At 41.2% G+C, this 20,825-nt stretch overlaps 1 protein-coding gene across 3 annotated transcripts in view; it reads left to right on the plus strand.

Annotated features, from left to right (window-relative positions):
• Positions 1–18,216, plus strand: part of ST18 (ST18 C2H2C-type zinc finger transcription factor) — a gene marked incomplete at both ends in the record, with an annotated part of 120,580 nt that extends 102,364 nt beyond the window's left edge. For all 3 annotated transcript variants that reach the window (XM_080694416.1, XM_080694417.1, XM_080694418.1), the window contains 4 exons: positions 2,869–2,957; positions 11,146–11,249; positions 13,293–13,436; positions 18,076–18,216. In XM_080694416.1, the coding sequence (XP_080550542.1) occupies positions 2,869–2,957; positions 11,146–11,249; positions 13,293–13,436; positions 18,076–18,216 (478 nt within the window). The remainder of the gene's footprint in view (positions 1–2,868; positions 2,958–11,145; positions 11,250–13,292; positions 13,437–18,075) is intronic.
• Positions 18,217–20,825: the final 2,609 nt, after the last annotated feature.

The following is a 20,825-nucleotide window of genomic DNA, read 5'->3' on the forward strand; positions in this document are numbered from 1 at the left end:
TGCTAAGTGAACGAAGGGATGTGGGGGCTTTAGAGAGCCTTTCACAGATGATCAGTGACTCAGGTCCTATATCACTGTCATGTATTTCAGCTGAGCCCTTTGTTAGGCAAGAGTGATCTTAGTCTGGCTTTGGGGTTCACATTCTACATATAGAGAAAAAGCTAGAAGATTCAGGATATATTTCTCTGGTCCAATGGCCGGACATTCTGCTGACTTAAAACCTAGTGAAACTTTAGGGAGCCTCTGATGCTTTGTTCATGAGCAGGGTCAAACAGAGCACAGTTGAAACAGTTTGGTGCCTTGTACAGTTCTAAAACAGTCGATCAAGGTGCCCGAAAATGGAGCCCTCCAGGAATGCTTGTTCCAGTTGGCCACTGAAACCAGTTTACAAGAAAACTCACATGTTTCCAGTTTTTGTTTTTAATGGCTTTCAAATTCAGGTTCATGTTTGCCATAAACACCTTGTTTTATTCTGAATTTAATAATTATTCTCTACTCAGAAATAGCAATCACAAATCAAGTGTGTTATAAATTGTATCATCTGCCATTTTGCTTTAAAAAGGCAAATGAAGATATAGCTTAACTTTGCCTCGATACATATATGTATTTATAATTTTTTGCAGTACTGGGGATATGAACCCAGGGGCATTCTACCTTCAAGCTACACTCCTAGCTCCATTTTTTAGTCTTTTTCTTATTTTTGAAACAGGGTCTCACTGAGTTGTGAAGGGCCTCGCTAAGCAGCTGAGGCTGTCTGAGAACCATGATCCTCTGGTCTCAGCCTCCCAAATGCTGGGATTACAAGTGTGCACCACCACACCCAGCCCTTGATATCTCTTAACAGAGGTAAATTTGGTCAAAACCACATGAGTATACTGTTGTAAAAAGTTAATGAAGTATCCATCCGTAATTACCTGACTTATAACTAAAGCACATAGTTTTGAAAGAGGCTTTGGTTTCAAAAATGCCACTTGATATTTATTTCATATCTTCCATTCTAGTTATATCTTCCAGAATATATAAAAATTTCAATTTAGCTATAATTTCCAAGATATTAAAAAATTGGTCAGAAGAAATGTTTTAGAATTTCCTTTGACTTTTGAAGATGGATTTTGGCAGGTCTGGAGTTTGCTAACTCAGTGTTCACCCCATTTGTGATCCTTAGAATATGATGTGACAAGAAAACAAGACAAACTTGTGCAAACTCTCCAGAAATTTAAATAAAAATAAGGAAGCTTGTCCCAGCCACCACTGACAGTGAGAAGCTTCCAGAAAAGAAGGCTTATGTTTTTAGTTCAGCTTGTGCCTCTGATTATTGTTTATCTGTAAAATAATTGGTCACTTATCAAATTTTAGCAAACCACATAGCCTTCTCTTTATGTATGTTATTACATGTTAATATTTATTATTTTATTTTCTACTGTTATTTTTATGTTTCCTAGAATCTCAATTTAGAACAATTTTCTATTCTTAAAAAATAATTCATATTTACTAAGGCTTTGCTCCAGAAATATTTTCTTCCATTTTGTATAGTACTGCCAACTTCAGGTTGAAATGATTGCTTATAGATGAATTTTAAGCACATTTCATAGTACTAGGTATTGAACCACTGAGGTACACCTCGAGCCCTTTAATTTTTTTATTTTGAGACAGGTCTCACTCAATTTCCCAGGCTGGCCTTGAACTTGTAATCCTCTTGTCTCAGCCTCCTAGGCTATAACCACTTTTTTTCTGGGGAGGAAGGATATTTTAAATGGCTGATGTGATTATTTTTATTTTGATCTAAAAATTATTTCTACAAAAGTCCAACAAAACCTGAAAAGCACTAATGGCTAGTTAGAGCAATGAAATCATCTGATCATAAACTGTGGAAACTGATTTCTGCTTGACGTTGTCATCATCATATTGGTGCACTTCAAATGAAGCATGATATTAAGGGAAAGGAGCAGCCGGGCGTGGTGGTGCATGCTTGTAATCCCTGCTTGGGAGGTGGAGACAGGAGGATCGCGCAGGTTCGAGCCAGCCGTGCTGGCTTAAGAGACCCTGTTTCCAAAAATAAAAAAGTATAAAATACGTGTGGGAGTGTAGCCCGGAGGTAGAAGGGCTACCAGGAACCCCAGTACCACCAATAGTAATAATAATAATAATAATAATAATAATAATAATAATAATAAAGGAAAGGAGCTACTGAAGAGTGTGTCTGCTCAGTGGGAAGGGTGACAGACCCCCTCGCCAGGCCGCATCTGGACACAGGGGCAGGGCTGCCTGCATTCTCCTTGCAGGGAGAAGACCTAAAAGACAAAACAATGTTTGAACAGTTAGAGATAAATGAGGAGTTGTTCCATAACCAGACTGCGTTTGCAATAGAGAGAGGGGAAATTCTTTTGACTTTTGTGAATTTGAGTCACTCTGTCAACATAAGACTTTACTTGGTACAGAAACATGAAGAACTGGATTTGGCTTGATTGTTCATAGAATTTCGACCAGTTAGGAACAATTCTCATTCATAATCGCTATGCACAATTTTGTGTGTGCAAAAAAAAAAAACAAAAACAAAAAAACAGAGCAGCCGACCTACTCCAAGGCACTTTCAGGGATGGACAGAGAGAGTACAAAATGGATTAAATCGTGAATGTGTCTCAGTGGTGACTATTTGTACTTTAAGGAAAACACAATCCCACAAAAAATTTTCCCCTCCAGGGCTTTTTGTTTGAGTAGATGTTTATAGGTTACTTTGTACAAAAAGACTATAGGTTATGCTATGACTAGTGGAAAGGCAGAAACATCAATTGTAGATAGTGAATAGGGCATTTTAATTTTTCTAAGATATAAGCATTTCACGCATTAGTATAAATTCTATTCTCACAGCTTATCTGGATGTCCTCTCAATGCACAAGCTATCAAAAAGGGCAAGGTGTCTGAAGAGCTAATGACCATCAAGCTCAAAACTGCAGGGGGTAAGTCTCTGTCCATCGCGGTCTAGACAGACTCCTGAGTTCCACATGTCAAAGTGTGTACCATGTGTCAAATGTGATTCTGATAAAGAAGAAAGCATCCTCATATAGGGGCCAAGACTATTAATTTATCTGGACAATGATTTATTGGTTTCTCTTTACTTTCTTTTGTGTTTATTTTTTATGGTGCTGGGGATGAAACCAAAGGCCTCCCATGTGCTGGGCAAGTGCTCCAGAATGAAGGCACATGCCCAGCACCTCTCACTTTTTAATAAAGATCGCCAGCAGAGAAATTCAGGAAGTGGCATCCTCTGTCTCAAGAGATATGGTCAGAAGCGTGTCCTTCCTCCATCACAGTGACACAGTATTTCGTGTGCATGCATGTGTGTTCCTGGTATAAGTCCCCCAGCATATTTCAGGAAGCTCAATTTCTTGCATCTCTATGTGAAAGCTCAAGTATTTTTCTGCTGTACTTGAAAGAACATTTATATGATGATAGTGGACCCATCCCCACTTGCCTGCCTGTTTCCCTAGTATGCACAGCTTCTGAGCTGGGATTTGGACCTGTCCATTTTCCCTTTGGTCTTGAGTGCTTCCTCAGACTTCTAGTCAGCACCATCACAGGCCTGCATGTACGTCTTCCCCATGCCTCTGAGGGAGGATAGTGAAGCAATTCTTCTGTTGCAGAAGTTTGATAGTGTCTTTGGCACATAATTAGAATTGAACTAGAGCTTTTGTGGGATTTCTGGGGTTGGTTGGTTGGTTTCTTTGTCCTGGGGTTTTTGTTGATGTTGTTTGGTTAGTTGGTTGGTTGGTTTTGTCGGTGCTGGGGATTGAACACAGAGCTTCTTGAATGCTAAACACACATTCTGCCTCTGAGCTACACCCTAGACCAAGCTGAGGGCATTTAACTGTTGCCCTTTCATTTCCATGAAAGCCTTGCTCTCTGCTCTTTTCTTTTAAAGCAATTTATTTTTCTACTTTTATTGATTCACTATAATTATGCATGATAGTGAGAGTCACACAAGCACACATCATTTGCTGTATCCCCTCTGCATCCCTCCTCCCTCTCATACACCTTAGTGAGAATGGTAGTGAAACCGGGACATATAAATATGACAGTATTTGAACTGTTCCATTCCTCAAGATTCCTTTTCCCCTCCCTCCCTTCCTCCTCCAGCCCCCTTCCACTGTTCTGCTGGTCTCTCCTCATTTTTCTGAAGTCTCTTTTCCTTCTTTTTTCTCCCTAGTCCATAGATACCACTGTTTCCCTTCCCAGGGAGGCCTTATTTAAGCAGTCCCTTGAGGAGTCTTCTCCCTCCCAGAGTGCCCATTGCTAAGTGCCTGGGAGGGCAACACCCACAGAGGAGTAAAAGCAACCCCCCAGATTTTAGGAACAAGCATGAGTCCTCCACTGTTTTCAACATCTAAATGGTCATCAAGGAACTTTCTCCTGGTCCCCACTCCTCAAATACCTCTCACTACACTACACTTTCAAAATTGGGATGCTTTAATGTATCGATGCAACACATTAATTCAAACAGTGTTTAAAGGGTAAAGAGTGTAAAGCAACATAAAAAACCTATTTAAAAATTAATGGAAGCCAGAAGTAGTGGTATACACCTGTAATTCCCATACTTGAGAGGCTGAGACAGGAGGATGGGGGTTTCATGGTCAGACTCTACAATTTAGCAAGTCTCAGTGACTTGGTGAGACTGTTTCAAAATAAAGAATAAGCCAGGCATGGTGGCACACACTTGTAACCCCAGTACTTGAGAGGCTGAAACAGAAGGATAGCAGGTTCTCAGCCAGCCTCAGCAATTTAGGCCCTCTGCAACTTAGTGAGACCCTGTTTCAAAATAAAAAAGAAAATAGGGCTGGGAATGTAGCACAGAGGTGGAATGCCCACACAAACAAAATGACCAAGCATTTCACAGGATCTCGAACCTGACTCCACTCTTTAGAGGCAAAAGCAAAGAAGAATGTGATCACCATGAGAAGCACAACACAGTAAGTCAGTTCAGAGCAAATCTCTTCCTGGAACTGAGCTCATGAAGAAAACATTCCCTATGAGTACTCATCAACTCATCACTAGGACACTAACCACACCTGTTTGTCCAGCTATAACTCACAGGCTGCTCCTCATAGAAGAACAGAGCAGTAAGCCTCTGGCATTCCACCAAATCATGACAAAGCTGTTTAAAAAAAATGAAAATCAAATTGTAGTCAGACATAGCGTGTATGACTTTGGTTAAGTGAAACTAGGTACAAACTGATCGTGCAAAATCAGTTGAGTTAAGCCAGGTGTGGAGGCGCATGCTTGTAATCCCAGCACATGGGAGACAGTGATAGGAAGATCCGGGTTCATAGCCAGCCTCAGGTACTACATAGTGAGGCCCTTTGCAACTCAATGAGACCTTGTTTCAAAATAAAAAATAAAACATAAAAATTGGACTGGGTGTGTAGCTCAAAGATAGAATGTCCCTGGGTTCCATCCCCAGTACCACACACACACACACAAAATATTATTTGAGTTAGATAATAGTTAGGGAAATATTACCAGTACCAGTTCATTTGAGGAAGGTTTATCAAAGGAAAAAATTCACAATTATTTTAGAAGAATGAACTTTTCTTTCTCTACCCGTATCATAATTATTGTCACACCAATTGTTTTTAAAATAATAATAATAATAGTACTTAATTATAAAATTATATTACCTGCACAAAAAAGAATGCTTAACCTTCTATGCTTTGTGGAACAAATAAAGTAAAAGCTATGATGGTTGACCCATTCTTTTTTTTTTTTTTTTTTTTTGGTGGTACTGGGGTTCCTGGAAACCCTTCTAAATCCGGGCTACACTCCCAGACACACACACACACACACACACACACACACATATATTTTTAAACAGGGTCCCATGCCGGGTGGCACCCAGCATGACCCATTCTTAGATCAATAGATCCTTCTAGCTCTTCCCAGGTGTCAAAAAAGTGTGTTTTAGCTGGCCGTGGTGGCGCACGCCTGTAATCCCCGCACTTGGGAGGCAGAGACAGGAGGATCGCGCAGGTTCGAAGCCAGCCGTGCTGGCTTAAGAGACACTGTTTACAAATAAAAATATGAAAATAGGTCTGGGAGTGTAGCCCAGAGGTAGAAGGGCTTCCAGGAACTCCAGTACCACACAAAAAAAGTGTGTTTTAAATATTGTGATCCATCACTCCTTTGTGAATATTAACTTTTCTCATTCCTTTCATGATAAAAGTGGTAGATTTACATTAATAATTTCCCCTAAATAAAAAGAAGTAAAATTGTAGTATGTAAAGACAATATAAAGATAAAAGTTCACCTGGGTGAGGTAGTACACACTTGTAATCTCAGTACTTGGGAGGCTGAGATGAAGATCACAGGTTCAAAGACAGCCCTGGCAACTTAGCAAGGCTCTCAGCAACCTAGTGAGACCCTGTTTCCAAATAAGAACTAAAACTGGGCTGGGGGTGTAGTTTGGAGGTACAACAAATTAAAGATAAAAATTCAACACATACGGGAAGAAGGAAGAGTGGCAGGATGGGATAGAAGAAACAGGCCAAGTGCCATGTGCGTGTGTTGGTATCACTTTGAATCTCACTATGGTGCAGAACTACACTGTACCAATACAAGTATTTTACAAAGGTTTTCACTCAACAAAAATAATGAAATTTGTTTGAAATATAACAAAATTATTTTGTTTATATAATATGAAAAAATAACTACTTAAAACCTCCTTGCTGTATACAGGTATATGCATCATCTATATAATTATATGGAATACAAAGAAAATATAATTGAAATTACATAATTACTAATTATACAAATGAGGCACAGATTACTACCAAGTAAATTATAATAATTGAGTGAAATGAAACCATATTCTCTTGCTCTTTTATAGGTGGAACTATTTTAAAAAGCAGAACTATTAAGTGATTATGTAAAATATTTATGGAAAGGTTAAAATTATTTTCTTGATCAGTAACAACACTTAGCTAGTCTAATATTCTAATGAGGTAAAGGAACTGCAGTGCACACATCTTATTTATACTTTCAAAACAAACATTTTATAAAGGTAGTGTTATAGTAGTCTCCCTGATCCTCAGAGGATTAACAACAACTAATAGCTGGGAATGGTGGTTCATGCCTATAATCCCAGTACTTGAGAGGCTGAGACAGGAGGACTGTAGGTTCAAGGCCAGCCTCAGCAACTTGGCAAGATTATTTCAAAAGAGGGCTGGGAGTAGAGCTTGGAAGTAGAATGCCTCTGGGTTTGACTCCAATAAAACACACACACACACACACACACACACACACACACACACACACATTGGGCATTAAGGAAACATAATTCTAACAAAAACTCAGTCTCTACAACCCAAGCTATCACTTAATCTTCTGGGAAGCATCCATAACCCTAGGCAGTAAGCTTTGATTGGCCTCCTACAAGCTGCTCTCCATCTCCCCAGTCTGTCCATCTCAGAGACAGCACAGTGCCAGTCACTGAAGCAAAAGCCCATGGCCACCGAGAGTCTCCTCTCACCCCTACCTCCAGCCATCATAAATCCTGGATATTCTGCCCCATAGTCCTGCCCAGAGCCCACCTCCTCCTCTCTGCTCCACTTCCAAGTCCATGGGGCAAGGGTCGTGAGATCTAGCCAGCACTTTAGCAGTGGTCTTCTAACTGGTCTACTGGCTTCTACTCCTTCTTCCCTCAATCCTTTCTTGACTCATAACCTCAAGTTATGTTTTTGAACTCAGCCAGATAACACCAACTTCCCTACTTAAATGCCATCACTGGCTCCTTTGAAATGAATTCAGCTCCTTGTGCAGTCCACTATGACCCATCCATGCCCCCAGACCCCTTTTTACCATCCTGGTAGCAGGGCTCCTTGCTGTGAGCACCTGTGCGCCTTCCTCAGCTTTCTCCCAGAATGTTCCCCTGGCTTCCACCCACCTGCCTCCTTCCTGGCTTTTAAGTCCCAAGAGTTGTCCTCACAGTACCCTTGTTTGCTTCTGTCAGAGCTCTGTGTGTTTTATGTTTATCTTTGCTTTGTGTCTGCCTCACTGGATATTCTGTAAAAAACAAAAAACAAACACCATTCCCAGAAGTAGCATTGTATGCAAGAGGACAAGGAGAAAAAGGTCATCTGGTTCATGGTTTCAGAGGTTCCGTCCATGAGAGGCTGGCTCCAAGGCAGAAGCATCACAGTGGCAGGGCGTGCTGGAAGGAGAAGCTACCTTGTTCATGGTAGCCAGGAAGCGGAGAGAGAGGAAACTCATATGTTAAAGAAATATAGCAATAGATGTTTCATTTGCTCAGATCTGAAAATTTTCAAGCTCTGACTGCACTCCAAACACCAATTTTATTGAGAATCCAGGTATTTCAATCCTTTCTTTCCTAGTTATTAACTATTGGTTGTCTAAAAGGAGATTCTTTTACTCATACAATGAGGACTAAATGATGGTTCTCTGAAATGAAATAGAGTTTTCCAGATACAGCCGGCCAATGTGGAGTAAACCCTGTGTCCAAGACACTGTAGTGTGGTCCTAGGTAACTGTTTATTGTCTTTCTTTTCCCTTATTTCTTCCTCCCCATCCCCCATCTTTCTTTTCTTCTTTCTTGATGCTGGAGATCCGACCCAAGGCCACAGATGCAAGCAAGCACTCTTTGACTGAGCTACATCCCTAGCCCTCATCATTTGTTTTAGTTACCCATTATGTCACGGTGACCAAAATGATTGACAAGAACAACCTAGAGGAGGAAAGGTTTGTTTGGCTCATGGTTTCATAGGTTCTGCCCACAGCAGAATGGCTCCAAGGCAGATACATCATGGCAGCAGGGCATGGAGAGAGCTACCTTGCTCATGGTAGCCAGGAAGCAGAGAGAGAGACAGAGAGATAGAGATAAGAGAAAAGAGGGAGGGAGGGAGGGAGGGAAAGAGGGAGAGAGGGAGAGGGAGAGGGAGAGAGAGAGAGAGAGAGAGAGAGAGAGAGAGAGAGAGAGAGAGAGAGAGAGAGAGGAGGGAAGAGAGACTGGAGTCATAAATAGTCCCCAAGGTCATGCCTTCAGTAACCTACCTCCTCCAGCCACACCTTGCCTGTTTATGGTGCCGCCTGATATGCCTATTCAAATTATAATCCATCAATGGATTACTTCACTGACAAGATTAGCATCTTCATGTTTCTATCATTTTACCCTGAACACTTTTGCATTGCCAATACATGTCAATACATTTTCTAAGGGACATTCTGTATCCAATCCACAACATCACTGCTGCCTTAGAAGCTCTACCAGATTGTTGACTCACATTCTAGCTGATCTAGGTACTAAGAAACCTGCATTTAGATATTGGTTTGTTTTTATTTTTCTAATGGTCTCTCAGAGTCCAGAGTGCTATCAAATTCATAACACACTCTCTTCATTGTTCCATGCATGGACCACTCTTAGGCAGCTACTTTTAATAAAGCCATAACTCACTATAAAATAACCACCTTTTTATCATATTGTATAAAGACTTCTAGGGCTAAATGTTTTTCTCTACACCTTACATTGTAGAGAGTCATCCACATTGTCTTGGGGGCCCTTGTGGCTTGTTTTCAGGTTGAGTGCTTATGAACAGTTCTGCCATGCACATCTTATGTGTACATCCTGTTGTAGGAGTGTATCTGTCTGTCTATCTTGGGCGTGTATCTAGGAACAGAATTGCTGGATCATAGAGAATCTGAGCATCTGTCATCAGTAAGCATCTTACCCCACTTTCTATTGCTATAACAAAATACTTGAGGTCGGGAAATTGATAAGAATAGAAGTCTCTTTGACTAATGGTTCTGAAGGCTGAGAAGTGCAAGAAAATGGCTCTGCACCTGTGGGTTGTCTGGTAAGGGCCTTCCTGCTGAGTCATAACACAGTAGAGAGCAGCAGATGGTGAAAAGAACAAGCATGCCAGTTCGGGTTCCTCTTCCTCTTCTTATAAAGCCACCAGTGCCATCATGGGGACCCTACCCTCGTGACCTCGTCTAGTCCTGATGACTTCTAAAAGTCCAACCTCCAAATATGACTTTGGAAATTAAGTTTCCAACACGTGAGCATTTAGGAGGTATGTTCAAACCATAGTATTAAGTCCTGGGCTATTTTCCAAAGTAGTCACCTCATGACAGGATAAAAGCCTAGATCTCTTGCAGATCGGTTGTCAAGTGAAGCCCCTCCTGCTATCTGAAGTCCATCTTCTTAAACCCAAGTGTGCGAGTCTGCATTTATCCCTCTCCATTGTCTACACTACTTTAGACTCTCTCCTGAGCTGTTGAGATTCCCTTTGGTCCTGCTCATGGTGTCCTTAGCCATAATACTCTTACCAGTTTTTGAAAAAGTTTAAAGCTTATCCATATACCTCCTCCTATAAAACAGTGATGAGCATTAAGATACGTCCATCATGGCCCATCATGTGTGTTCAGCACTCTGCCTTCTACTGCATCCATCCTCACAGCATGGGTGTTACACCTGTTCAAGAAACAGAAGGAATGAAGCAAACTGCCCACATTCAATAACAAGAGTCAAGGCCATGTCTCCCCTCACTCACATGAGCTCCACACCAAGTCCCTGCAGAGAGCCTCCCGGGTGTCACCTGCCAGTCACGGGGCATGAGGTCCAGGCTCACTGAGCAGCTGCTCAGTTACTCAGCCTCATGTGCATCCCAGCTGTCCTGATCCCATGGTTTAAGAGAACATTTAGTTCTTCTGGGATTGAGACCAACTCCCTGGAAAGTCCATCTCAAGATGGCTATCTAACCTCTGTCCATGATTACAGGGGTCTCTTTTAACTGCTTGAGACTGGGGGCCTTTTGTATGAAAAAGGAACACTGGCAAATGTCCTCTAGGGTGCTGGGAGGTAGATGGGTCACATTTGTGATGCCTGTGGGAGCACCATGCTAATGCAGCTGAGCTGTGTTAAATGGTCCTTTCTATTCCCTCTTTTCTTTCTTGCAAAGAACTAAATCTCATAGCCCTTCTCAGCCACCTTTTCAGAATGCTGCCTATGCATATCTGCCTGGATATGCTTCAAACTAAAGTCTCATGTTTATGATTAAACGCAAGTTAAATATACAACGGCTCGAAGGTGCCATTGGCTTGCATTTTCAGTTTGAACTAAGACAGTGTAATTCTTTGTAGGTATAGAGAGTGATGAAGAAATTAGGCATTTGGATGAAGAAATAAAGGAACTGAATGAATCCAATCTTAAAATCGAAGCAGATATGATGAAACTTCAGACCCAGGTATGAATGCAACTGATTTTTTATCTTTCAAATAAATATGGCATATAGTGGAAACAGATTACCAAACTCTCTAGACCTTGAGCTGAAATAGCCCGATTCCCTGAGCATTTATTGATTATACAGTGTTTATGAAAGTTGGAACAAGTGGACCATCCCTGGGCAGTGTCATTCTGCAGCTATAGGCAATGACTCATGACACACTCTGGTCGTATGCCACATTACAAAAACAGCTGCTCATGCCACAACCTAATAGTCCATGAGAGGCAGAGAAGTTGAGACGGAATCTTTAGGTTTATTCAGAATTCATCTCAACTTTTATATTTGATCTTCCTGGAATGCCTCTTTATTTGACCATGTTTGTTAGAAATGGATCTTACCGGCTATTTCCTTGAACAAATTTTATAACAAAAAAATCCCCAAATGATTTATGGATTCTGCCTTCTCCATAATGCCTTCCACATCCTTAGATTAAATTGATACAAATGGAAATCAAAGTTCAGCCCAAGGATTTAAAAATTAATAATAACTCTAGCCAGGCGTGGTGATGCAAGCCTCTAATTCCAGTGCTTGGAAGGCTGAGACAGGGGATCCAAGATTTGAGACTACCCCTCAGCAACTTAGTGAAACTCTCTGCAACTTAGTGAGACTCATTTATAAATCAATCAATCAATAAATAAATAAATAAATAAATAAATAAGCAAGCTGGAGGTGTAGCTTAGAATACCCCTGGGTTCAATTCCCAGTACCAAAATAATAATAACATTAAACATAACAGCTCTATTGCCGCAGTCAGAAGCTCTCTCCTCCTCCTCTTCTGAGATGTAGGGTGTTATTTCACTCTCGTCACTGACCTTCAGCAGTCCTCAGCTTCCGCAGTTGAACAAGAGTAGCCCATCTAACTGAAGCTCTGATCTTCCAATCTAGTGTGACTTCTGTCATAGCCTTCCATGATGGTGATCAGGTCCACAAGGACCTTTCTTCTTTGGTTGGAAGACCATGGGAACTCTTGTGGTGAACTATTCACACAGAACTCATGGAGATCTGAAGGCAAAAAACAGAAAATCACACATGATCAATTCTGCTGGAAGGGAGGGGTGGGTGAGCAGATAGATTCTTGTGAAAAATAGGATGCCCAGACCGGGCTAAGACTCAAGGTGTGCAGAAGTAAACCAGGCAGGCATGGGGGAGACTGTCTCGCACAGAAAAGTGCCAGTATCCAAGCCTCAGACTTGAGAGGGAAGGTCTGGAGATCTGAGAGAGAGTGTGTCTGCAGGCGAGCGAGCTGGCCTGGGGCAAGTCATGGGAGCAGGCCCCGGGGGTCACAGGGCCATTCACAGGGAGCTCCCGGGCTGGTATCATGCCCTTGTTTCTATTCGGCACAAATGCAGAATGGCTGCGGTGTTTTGAGGTAAGGAGTGATGGGTCACAGTTGGCCAACCTTCTGACTTGAAGAGACTTGTTCTAGTGGCTGTTGAGGGAGGCCCAAGAAGAGATTAACTATGAGGGGCAAAGGGCAAAGCAGGTGGGAAACACCCGTGAGCAAGCTGCATCTGGGCCAGGAGGAGGACACAGGTGGCAGAAGCATGGGCCGGCAGTGGTCCTGTCCTGTGGATTCTGAAGGAGGTCCCAGTGGACTTGAAATGTGAGAAAAAGAGCCACGTGGATCCCTCTGAGTCCGAGCAGCACTTGGACCACTGCAAACTGGAAAGAAGAGCACTGCAGAGGAAGCAAGTTCAAGAGAAATAACAAAGACTTGCTTTGGGGCAAATGGAGTTTGAGATTCAACATCTGGTCATGTGGAAAAGTTGGAGCTACAACCCAAGGAAAAGTCTGGGCTGAAGGTAGAAATCTGGGATTATTCTTATCACATAATAGTTATTCTTATTAATGAAGCACTTGGAGGACTGTGGGGGGGCTGCCACTGGGGAGGAGAAGCTAGGTCATTCCTTGGCTTTTATATTCAGCCTGAGCATTTCCCTTAGAGGAAGACCTTCTGTGCACCTTCAAACTCAGCCTCTCATCACTAAGTGACTTCTGTTTTAGATCACATCAATGGAGAGCAACTTGAAAACGATAGAGGAGGAGAACAAACTCATCGAACAGAACAACGAAAGTTTGCTGAAAGAGCTGGCAGGTCTGAGCCAAGCCCTCATTTCAAGCCTTGCAGACATCCAGCTTCCGCAGATGGTAAGTGGAGGGCACAGATGGCCCTCTCGTTGCAAGGGGCCACAACGACCTGGGGCATTTATTCAGAGGTTGCCTTGTGGCAGGCCTAGCCACGGAGGTCCAAGATCTCCTCATATTTTCACCCCTGGTAATCGCCCCAGCTGGGAATGTGATGGTGGGGCAGCATGCCCATAATCGCTGTGCTTGAGAGACTGAGAAAGGAGGCTCACAGGTTGGAGAACAGCCTCAGCAGACTTGCTTTCGAATAAGAAATTAAAAGGGCTGGGCATGTAAATTGGAGGTAGAATATGTATATAAAAAGAAATAGTTAATCTTGGGGGTGAAAACCATTTATTTGAGCCAAGTGTGATGACCCATGCCTATAATCCCAGTACTTGGGAGACTGAGACAGGAGGACCACGGGTTCAAGGACAGCCTCAGAAACTTAGCAAGAATACCTCATCTCAAAATAAAATATAAAGCTAGGCATGGTGGCTCACACCTGTAATCTCATCACTTGGGTAGCTGAGACAGGAGGATTGCAGGTTTGAGGACAGCCTCAGCAATGTAGTGAGACTCTCAGCAAGATAAAAAGACCGTGTTTCAAAAATAAAGAGGGTAGCCGGGTGTGGTGGCACGCACTTGTAATCCCTGCGCTTGGGAGGCAGAGACAGGAGGATCGGGCTGGTTTGAAGCCAGCCACGCTGGCTTAAGAGACCCTATTTCCAAATAAATATAAAATAGGTCTGGGAGTGTAGCCCGGAGATAGAAGGGCTTCCAGGAACCCCAGTACCACCAAAAAATTAAAATAAAAATAAATAAAGAGGGTAGCCAGGCATGGTGGCGCATGCTTGTAATCCCCGCGCTTGGGAGGCAGAGACAGGAGGATCGTGCAGGTTCGAAGCCAGCCTCGCTGGCTTAAAAGACCCTATTTCCAAATAAATATAAAATAGGTCTGGGAGTGTAGCCCGGAGATAGAAGGGCTTCCAGGAACCCCAGTACCACCAAAAAATTAAAATAAAAATAAATAAAGAGGGTAGCCAGGCATGGTGGCGCATGCTTGTAATCCCCGCGCTTGGGAGGCAGAGACAGGAGGATCGTGCAGGTTCGAAGCCAGCCTCGCTGGCTTAAAAGACCCTATTTCCAAATAAATATAAAATAGGTCTGGGAGTGTAGCCCGGAGATAGAAGGGCTTCCAGGAACCCCAGTACCACCAAAAAATTAAAATAAAAATAAATAAAGAGGGTAGCCAGGCATGGTGGCGCATGCTTGTAATCCCCGCGCTTGGGAGGCAGAGACAGGAGGATCGTGCAGGTTCGAAGCCAGCCTTGCTGGCTTAAAAGACCCTATTTCCAAATAAATATAAAATAGGTCTGGGAGTGTAGCCCGGAGATAGAAGGGCTTCCAGGAACCCCAGTACCACCAAAAAAATTAAAATAAAAATAAATAAAGAGGGTAGCCAGGCATGGTGGCGCATGCTTGTAATCCCCGCGCTTGGGAGGCAGAGACAGGAGGATCGTGCAGGTTCGAAGCCAGCCTCGCTGGCTTAAAAGACCCTGTTTTCAAATAAAAATATAAAATGGTTCTGGGAGTGTAGCCCGGAGGTAGATGGGTTTCCAGGCACCCCTGTACCACCAATAAATAAATAAATAAATAAATAAATAAATAAATAAATAAAAAGAGGGTGAGGGGATGGGGCATAGTTTGGAGGCAAAATGCCCTAAGATTTGATCTCTACTAACACACATATTAATAATAGTAAAATTTAATAATTAACGATTAACTTAATATTAAATAATTAATTCAATAATAATTTTATAATAATAATAACAATAATAATAAACAGCTAGGGGTAAAGCTTGGAGGTAGACTGTCTCTGGATTCAATCCCCAGTAAAATAAATAATAAACAGATTATATTAAGGCCAAGGATATTCTTCAAGGCCAAGGGCATTTAAAGGTGAAGATTTATTTGAAGCTTATGACTATCTAGGCCTGTAATTCCAGTACTTAGGAGGCTGGGACAGGAGAATCAGAGTTTCAAGGCCAGCCTCAGAAATTTAGTAAGATCCTTAGCAACTTAGCAAGATGCTATTTCAAAAATAAAAAGGGCAGAGGGTGTAGCTGAGAAGTCAAGGCCCTGGGTTTTATCCCTAGTACCAAAATAAGAGAGAGAAAATGGGAGGGAGGGAGGGAGGGAGGGAGGGAGAGAGAGAGAGAGAAAGAGAGAGAGGAGTTTATCTAAGCCAAGCACTCCCTCATTAAGTATTAGTTAAGCACCTTCTATATGCCCTAGTAGGGCATGGGCACCCTTCCCAGCTCTGGGGGTGAGGGGATAAGTGGACTGAGCCATACCCTGTACCCTGTGGGGGTCACTAGCATTCAGCAGTAGGAATTCAACAAGGAACACATGAGCACCAAAGAAACTAAAGAGAGTCAATAACATGTAATAACCAAAGAAAACCATTGGCAGTTGACTTGCCTACTCCCAACCCAGTTTGGCTTACTGATGACTGTAATTACATATGTGCATATAAGCAATAAACTGAAGTATATGCCCTAAATATCAATAATAGTTGTCTCTAGCTGTTAGAATTATATGTTTTCTTCTTTGCATATCTATGTGACTTTTCCTTCCATGGTGAACATGCTGCTCATGAAAAAGTCATGAATAAAAAAATTTAAATGGATTGAGGCATTGTGGTTCAAAACATAAAACAAGCCAGTTATGGTGTTATACCTGTAATATCAGTATTGGGAGGCTGAAATAGAAGGATTGCAGATTTAGAGGCTAGCCTCAGCAACTTAGGAAGATCCTGTTTCAAATTTTAAAAACAAAACAGATGGGGGTACAGCTCGGAGGCAGAATTCCCTAATGCCAAAAAAGAAAAGAAAGAAAAAACAAAAGAAAGAAAAGAGAAAGAGTAATACAAAATCTCATTTTAAAAGACATAAAAATAAAAAGATTTAAGTCGCAATAAACTTGATTCTTCAGTTCTTCTCATACAGCATTAAGAACACAAAAATGAGCAAGCAATATCTAAAACTTGTGTTTTAGATATGCAACTATTAAAATTTATTAAAAAAAGAATTTAGTTTCTTTTACATTTCCATAAACATAAGTAAATCTCTGGAGGAGTGTCTTCATTTTTGAATGCTTTCAGTTCCCTCCAAGCCTATATTCTTAGAACTAGTTTCCTAAAGTTGCAAATTTTATATATAAAATTGTTTAAAGGAGTAGCAATGTAATAAATAAGTACAACTGATTTTGCTTAAAACAGTAAACTCCTCAATTTGCCCAACTTCTTAGCACAAATCCTTTATCTTAACTATTTCCAGATGTGTTCCTTCTCACACACACACACACACACACACACACACACACACACACACAAAAATTAATAGTATGACAATCAGCACAAACACAAAGAAAAATAAAATTTCTACTTTATGGCTAATGTCAAGGCAATTATTAAATATTTTTGTAATGTTATCTATTCATTTTTTTATCTTGTGGTGCTGAGGATTAAAACCAGGGGCATTCTACCTCTGAACTACACCTCTATTCTAATTTTATTTTTTATTTATGGATGGTCTCACTAAGTTTACAAGGTCTCAAACCTGTGACCTTCCATTCTCAGCCTCCATAATACTGGTGTAATGTTACTTATTAGCATTTGTCGAATTTATACTTCAGCTGTGTATTCTTTAGTATTTTCTTCTTCACTAGTGTCATTAAAAGAATGGTCACCAGCCGGGCTTGGTGGTGCACTTTTGTAATCCCAGCATTTGGAAGGCTAAGACTGGAGGATCGCGGTTTGCGGACAGCCTCAGCTACTTAGTTGCAACTCAGTGAGACCCGGTTTCAAAATAAAGAATAATAAATAGGGCTGAGGATGGGGTGTCTTTTCATCCAACCACCTTGTACAGTAGGTAGGATAGGTGTCATGAGTTTCCAAGAAGGTGGGGAAATGGCGGCACCGGCCGTGGCTGGTGGTGCATTTCCTGTCACTGTTGTTCAGTGCACGTGTATTCAGTATGTTCTCTCTTTGACACATCGTATTGGGCAGAGGAGACACCAAAACACCAACTACATTAAAGGTGATCAAATCTTGACCCTAAGAAGCCAATTCCCTAGCTGAAAAGACAGAAATAAAAGAAATATATAGCAATGACGCTGCAAAAGAAAAGTAGACTGAAGGAAGTCCTGCCAGGGTTGTTCAAGAAACCACTCAGCACTAGCAGACCTCCCTCCCCAGCCCAAAACATTCTCCCTCCTTAAGCAGAGAACTTTTGTGCTGAGAATGGACAGTTGAGATCAAGGATCCTTCCAAAAGAAGTCATGCAGTTTGGGGTCCAGCTCAGCAGCTGGATGTCTTACTCTGTTACAAATAAGGATGCCTTATTTTGTTCCAAATGGATCCCTAGTACAGTACAGTCAAGTTCCATTAATCCTATTATTTATGAGCAAAGAGATAAACTCCAACGCACACTCAACCTCTCACTCTTTCCATCTCCCCCAACTCCAGAGTCATGTGAACAGAATCTTTGCCTTCCCTCTCAGGTTTCTGAGTTGCCAACCTTCTCTGTTGCCATTCCATCCTCCTTTGGCCTGAGTCAGAACTTCTGTGATTGGATCAATGTGTTTTGTCTCCATTTAGGGCCCTATCAGCGAGCAGAATTTCGAAGCATATGTAAATACACTCACAGACATGTACAGCAATCTGGAACGGGACTATTCCCCGGAATGCAAAGCTCTACTGGAAAGTATCAAACAGGCAGTGAAGGGTATCCACGTGTAGGGCCCCGCGCTGCTGGCAACGGGCCACCAACAGCAGTGACTCCAGATGGACCTGTGAGGGCTGGAGCACTGCTGAGGCACGAGGTTGCCGTCTCCGTCTACAACTGCAACGTTGCACTAATCCCCCCCAGCTGACATTAAAAGGAAAGAAAAACTATGATAGACTTTTAAAATTAAAAGCAATGTAGTCAATTATTAGATCTTATTTATTTTCATATGTTTTTTGTTTATTTCTTCATTGCACTCTTTCTTTTGTAAGTATATGTAAAATAAATGTGACATTTTTATATTTTATTTATTACTAATCGGAGAGTTTTTTATCTTTTAACTGCATTTCGAAGTCCGCCATATTTTTACAAGTGTGTTTATTAATTTATTTTCTAATAGGATTTAGATAGAAATGCTATTCTCAAATCACCTATCTTGTTGGGTTTAAATGAGAAAACAAAAAAAAAGTGTGTGAAGGAAATCCTTGTCTAAGCACTGCACTATGACCAGGTTTGATTTTTATTGCACACTTCTTCCCCCACCCCTGCACCTCTGCCCTTCCATCCATTTTTGTTTTTATAAATGAGTTTGCAGTAAGGTGAGCTGTGCCGAAGGAATAAGAAAGCAAATGGCGCCCACCAGTGGCCATCTGTGCTCACAGCAGCACAGGATGCTGGAAAAGAGCCTGCTCTCAGAACTTGTTAGCAATAATTAAATAGAGCAATCAGCAAAGTATTTCACTTGGCTGCATGGTTTTAGCTCATATGAATTATTTATTTGAAAGGTTTAAAAAACATAAGCTTTTTAGTAATGCAGATTTGTCTGTTTGTTTTTCAAGTCATATCAGAGAGTTGGCAACTCTTATCCCAAAAACGAGAAATAAGATTCAATGTGACCAGGCAGGCTTTCCTGCCATATGTTGGTACAATATACAAGTGACAATATTGGTGTAGATTTGTTATTAACAAATATAAACACTTCTAAATGGGAAATTTTGTAGATACCATACCCCCTGAAATAGCATTTATCTTACTGGGTTGACTGAAAAGGAACGGAAATTTTAAGACATGAAAAGAACGTTACTCCAATCCGAGCGATTATTTTGACACTGGCAACACTTGTCCCACATCCCGAGAAAGTAAGCTTTGATGTGAAGAACAGCTTGCCCTGGGCACAGAGTGCAGGCACAGGCAGGTGGTAGCCGTCCACACATCCGATGGAGCCCACCCGGTTAAGTTGAGCGGATCAGAGTTTAGTAGTTGCTATAGTAAAGGCAATGTCTATTTCAGGGATTGTAAAGTAGTGAAGCATTGTTTCAAAAGTTTTTTTATATTTATTTTTTTTAAGGAAAAGGTATAGACAACCAGCTGAACTGCCTTCCTGGTGTGCACACACATTTCATGTGCAAATGTGCCTCAGTGTAAATGCACACATGAACTTGGTGTGGGCTTAACTTTCTGTGCTATAACGAAAGTGTTTATTTTTTATTAGCCTCATGGAGATTTAGATTGAATGTGATGGCATTCACAGGCTTCATATATTCCACCCTGATTACTGTTACCTGCACAAATACATGAAAAGTATACTCGACAGTAATTCCTCTCCCATAAACCCAAGGCCATTGTTATTCATTGAGCTGGGCTTATCTTGGTTTGGGGTTCATTTGAACTCTTGAATCTTAGTTTAGTGAAAATGAGATGTCTGTTCTTAGGTAGGAACGGTGTTTATTTACAAATCAACTTTAAAACAAAAGTTACCATATGTGCTGTCTATTATAAATGAGACACCAAACAAAATTTTTTATTAAAGTCATGTACTTGCAAACACTTTGCTATACAGTACTTCATAGATGCATTCATTCACTTATTACAAAAAAAGTTTAATTTGCTAAATATTTTAACAAGTTTGTTATATATTTTATTTAATTTAAAAACGCTTACAATCTGTTATTTATTACCATGATTTTCTGTGGCTTCAGGTTAATTTCCTTGTGTTCGTGTAGTTGGAGCGGGATGTTCTGTGGAGTATGTTGGTATTTATTTGCTCCTTTGTACTTGATGTGTTTTGTAATGTGCACTGATTTTCTTTTCATTTTGATTCTGTTAAGGATCAATGGTATAAATTGGGGTTTTTTGTAAACAGCAAAATGGTAAATGATGTATGCATTTTTTTAATTTGATGTAGTTTCTTTGTATACTGTTTCTGCAAATAATTAATATTTCTTACATCAGAGCAACAAAATTGTGTTCAGTGCTGTACATTTGGTGTATGGTAGGAAAATAAAAATTGATAATGAGTTTTGCTGTTATCTTTCTCAGGCTACTACAAAGACTATGTCATCATTCCCCCAAACACACAGATCCCAAACTGATTCTGATGGGGCGGGAACAGAGCACCGAAGCCTGGGAGTCACTTCCCTTCTGACAAGCAGTCTGCTTGGCTTATTTTTTCATCCCAAGTGGAGAGGACCTTTAAACAACAAATGGCTTGCCACTACCTTGGGTACATGTCCAACATGTGGGTGTCTTTGTGTTTGCTAACATTAGTAGGAAACTCACCAGATCCAGAGAGCAGTGAGATACAACCCATCCTCCTGATTCCACAGTCACTGCAGGTGCCGAG

This window comes from Muscardinus avellanarius (genome assembly GCF_963383645.1).
Source record: "Muscardinus avellanarius genome assembly, chromosome: 4".
Lineage (NCBI taxonomy): Eukaryota > Metazoa > Chordata > Mammalia > Rodentia > Gliridae > Muscardinus > Muscardinus avellanarius.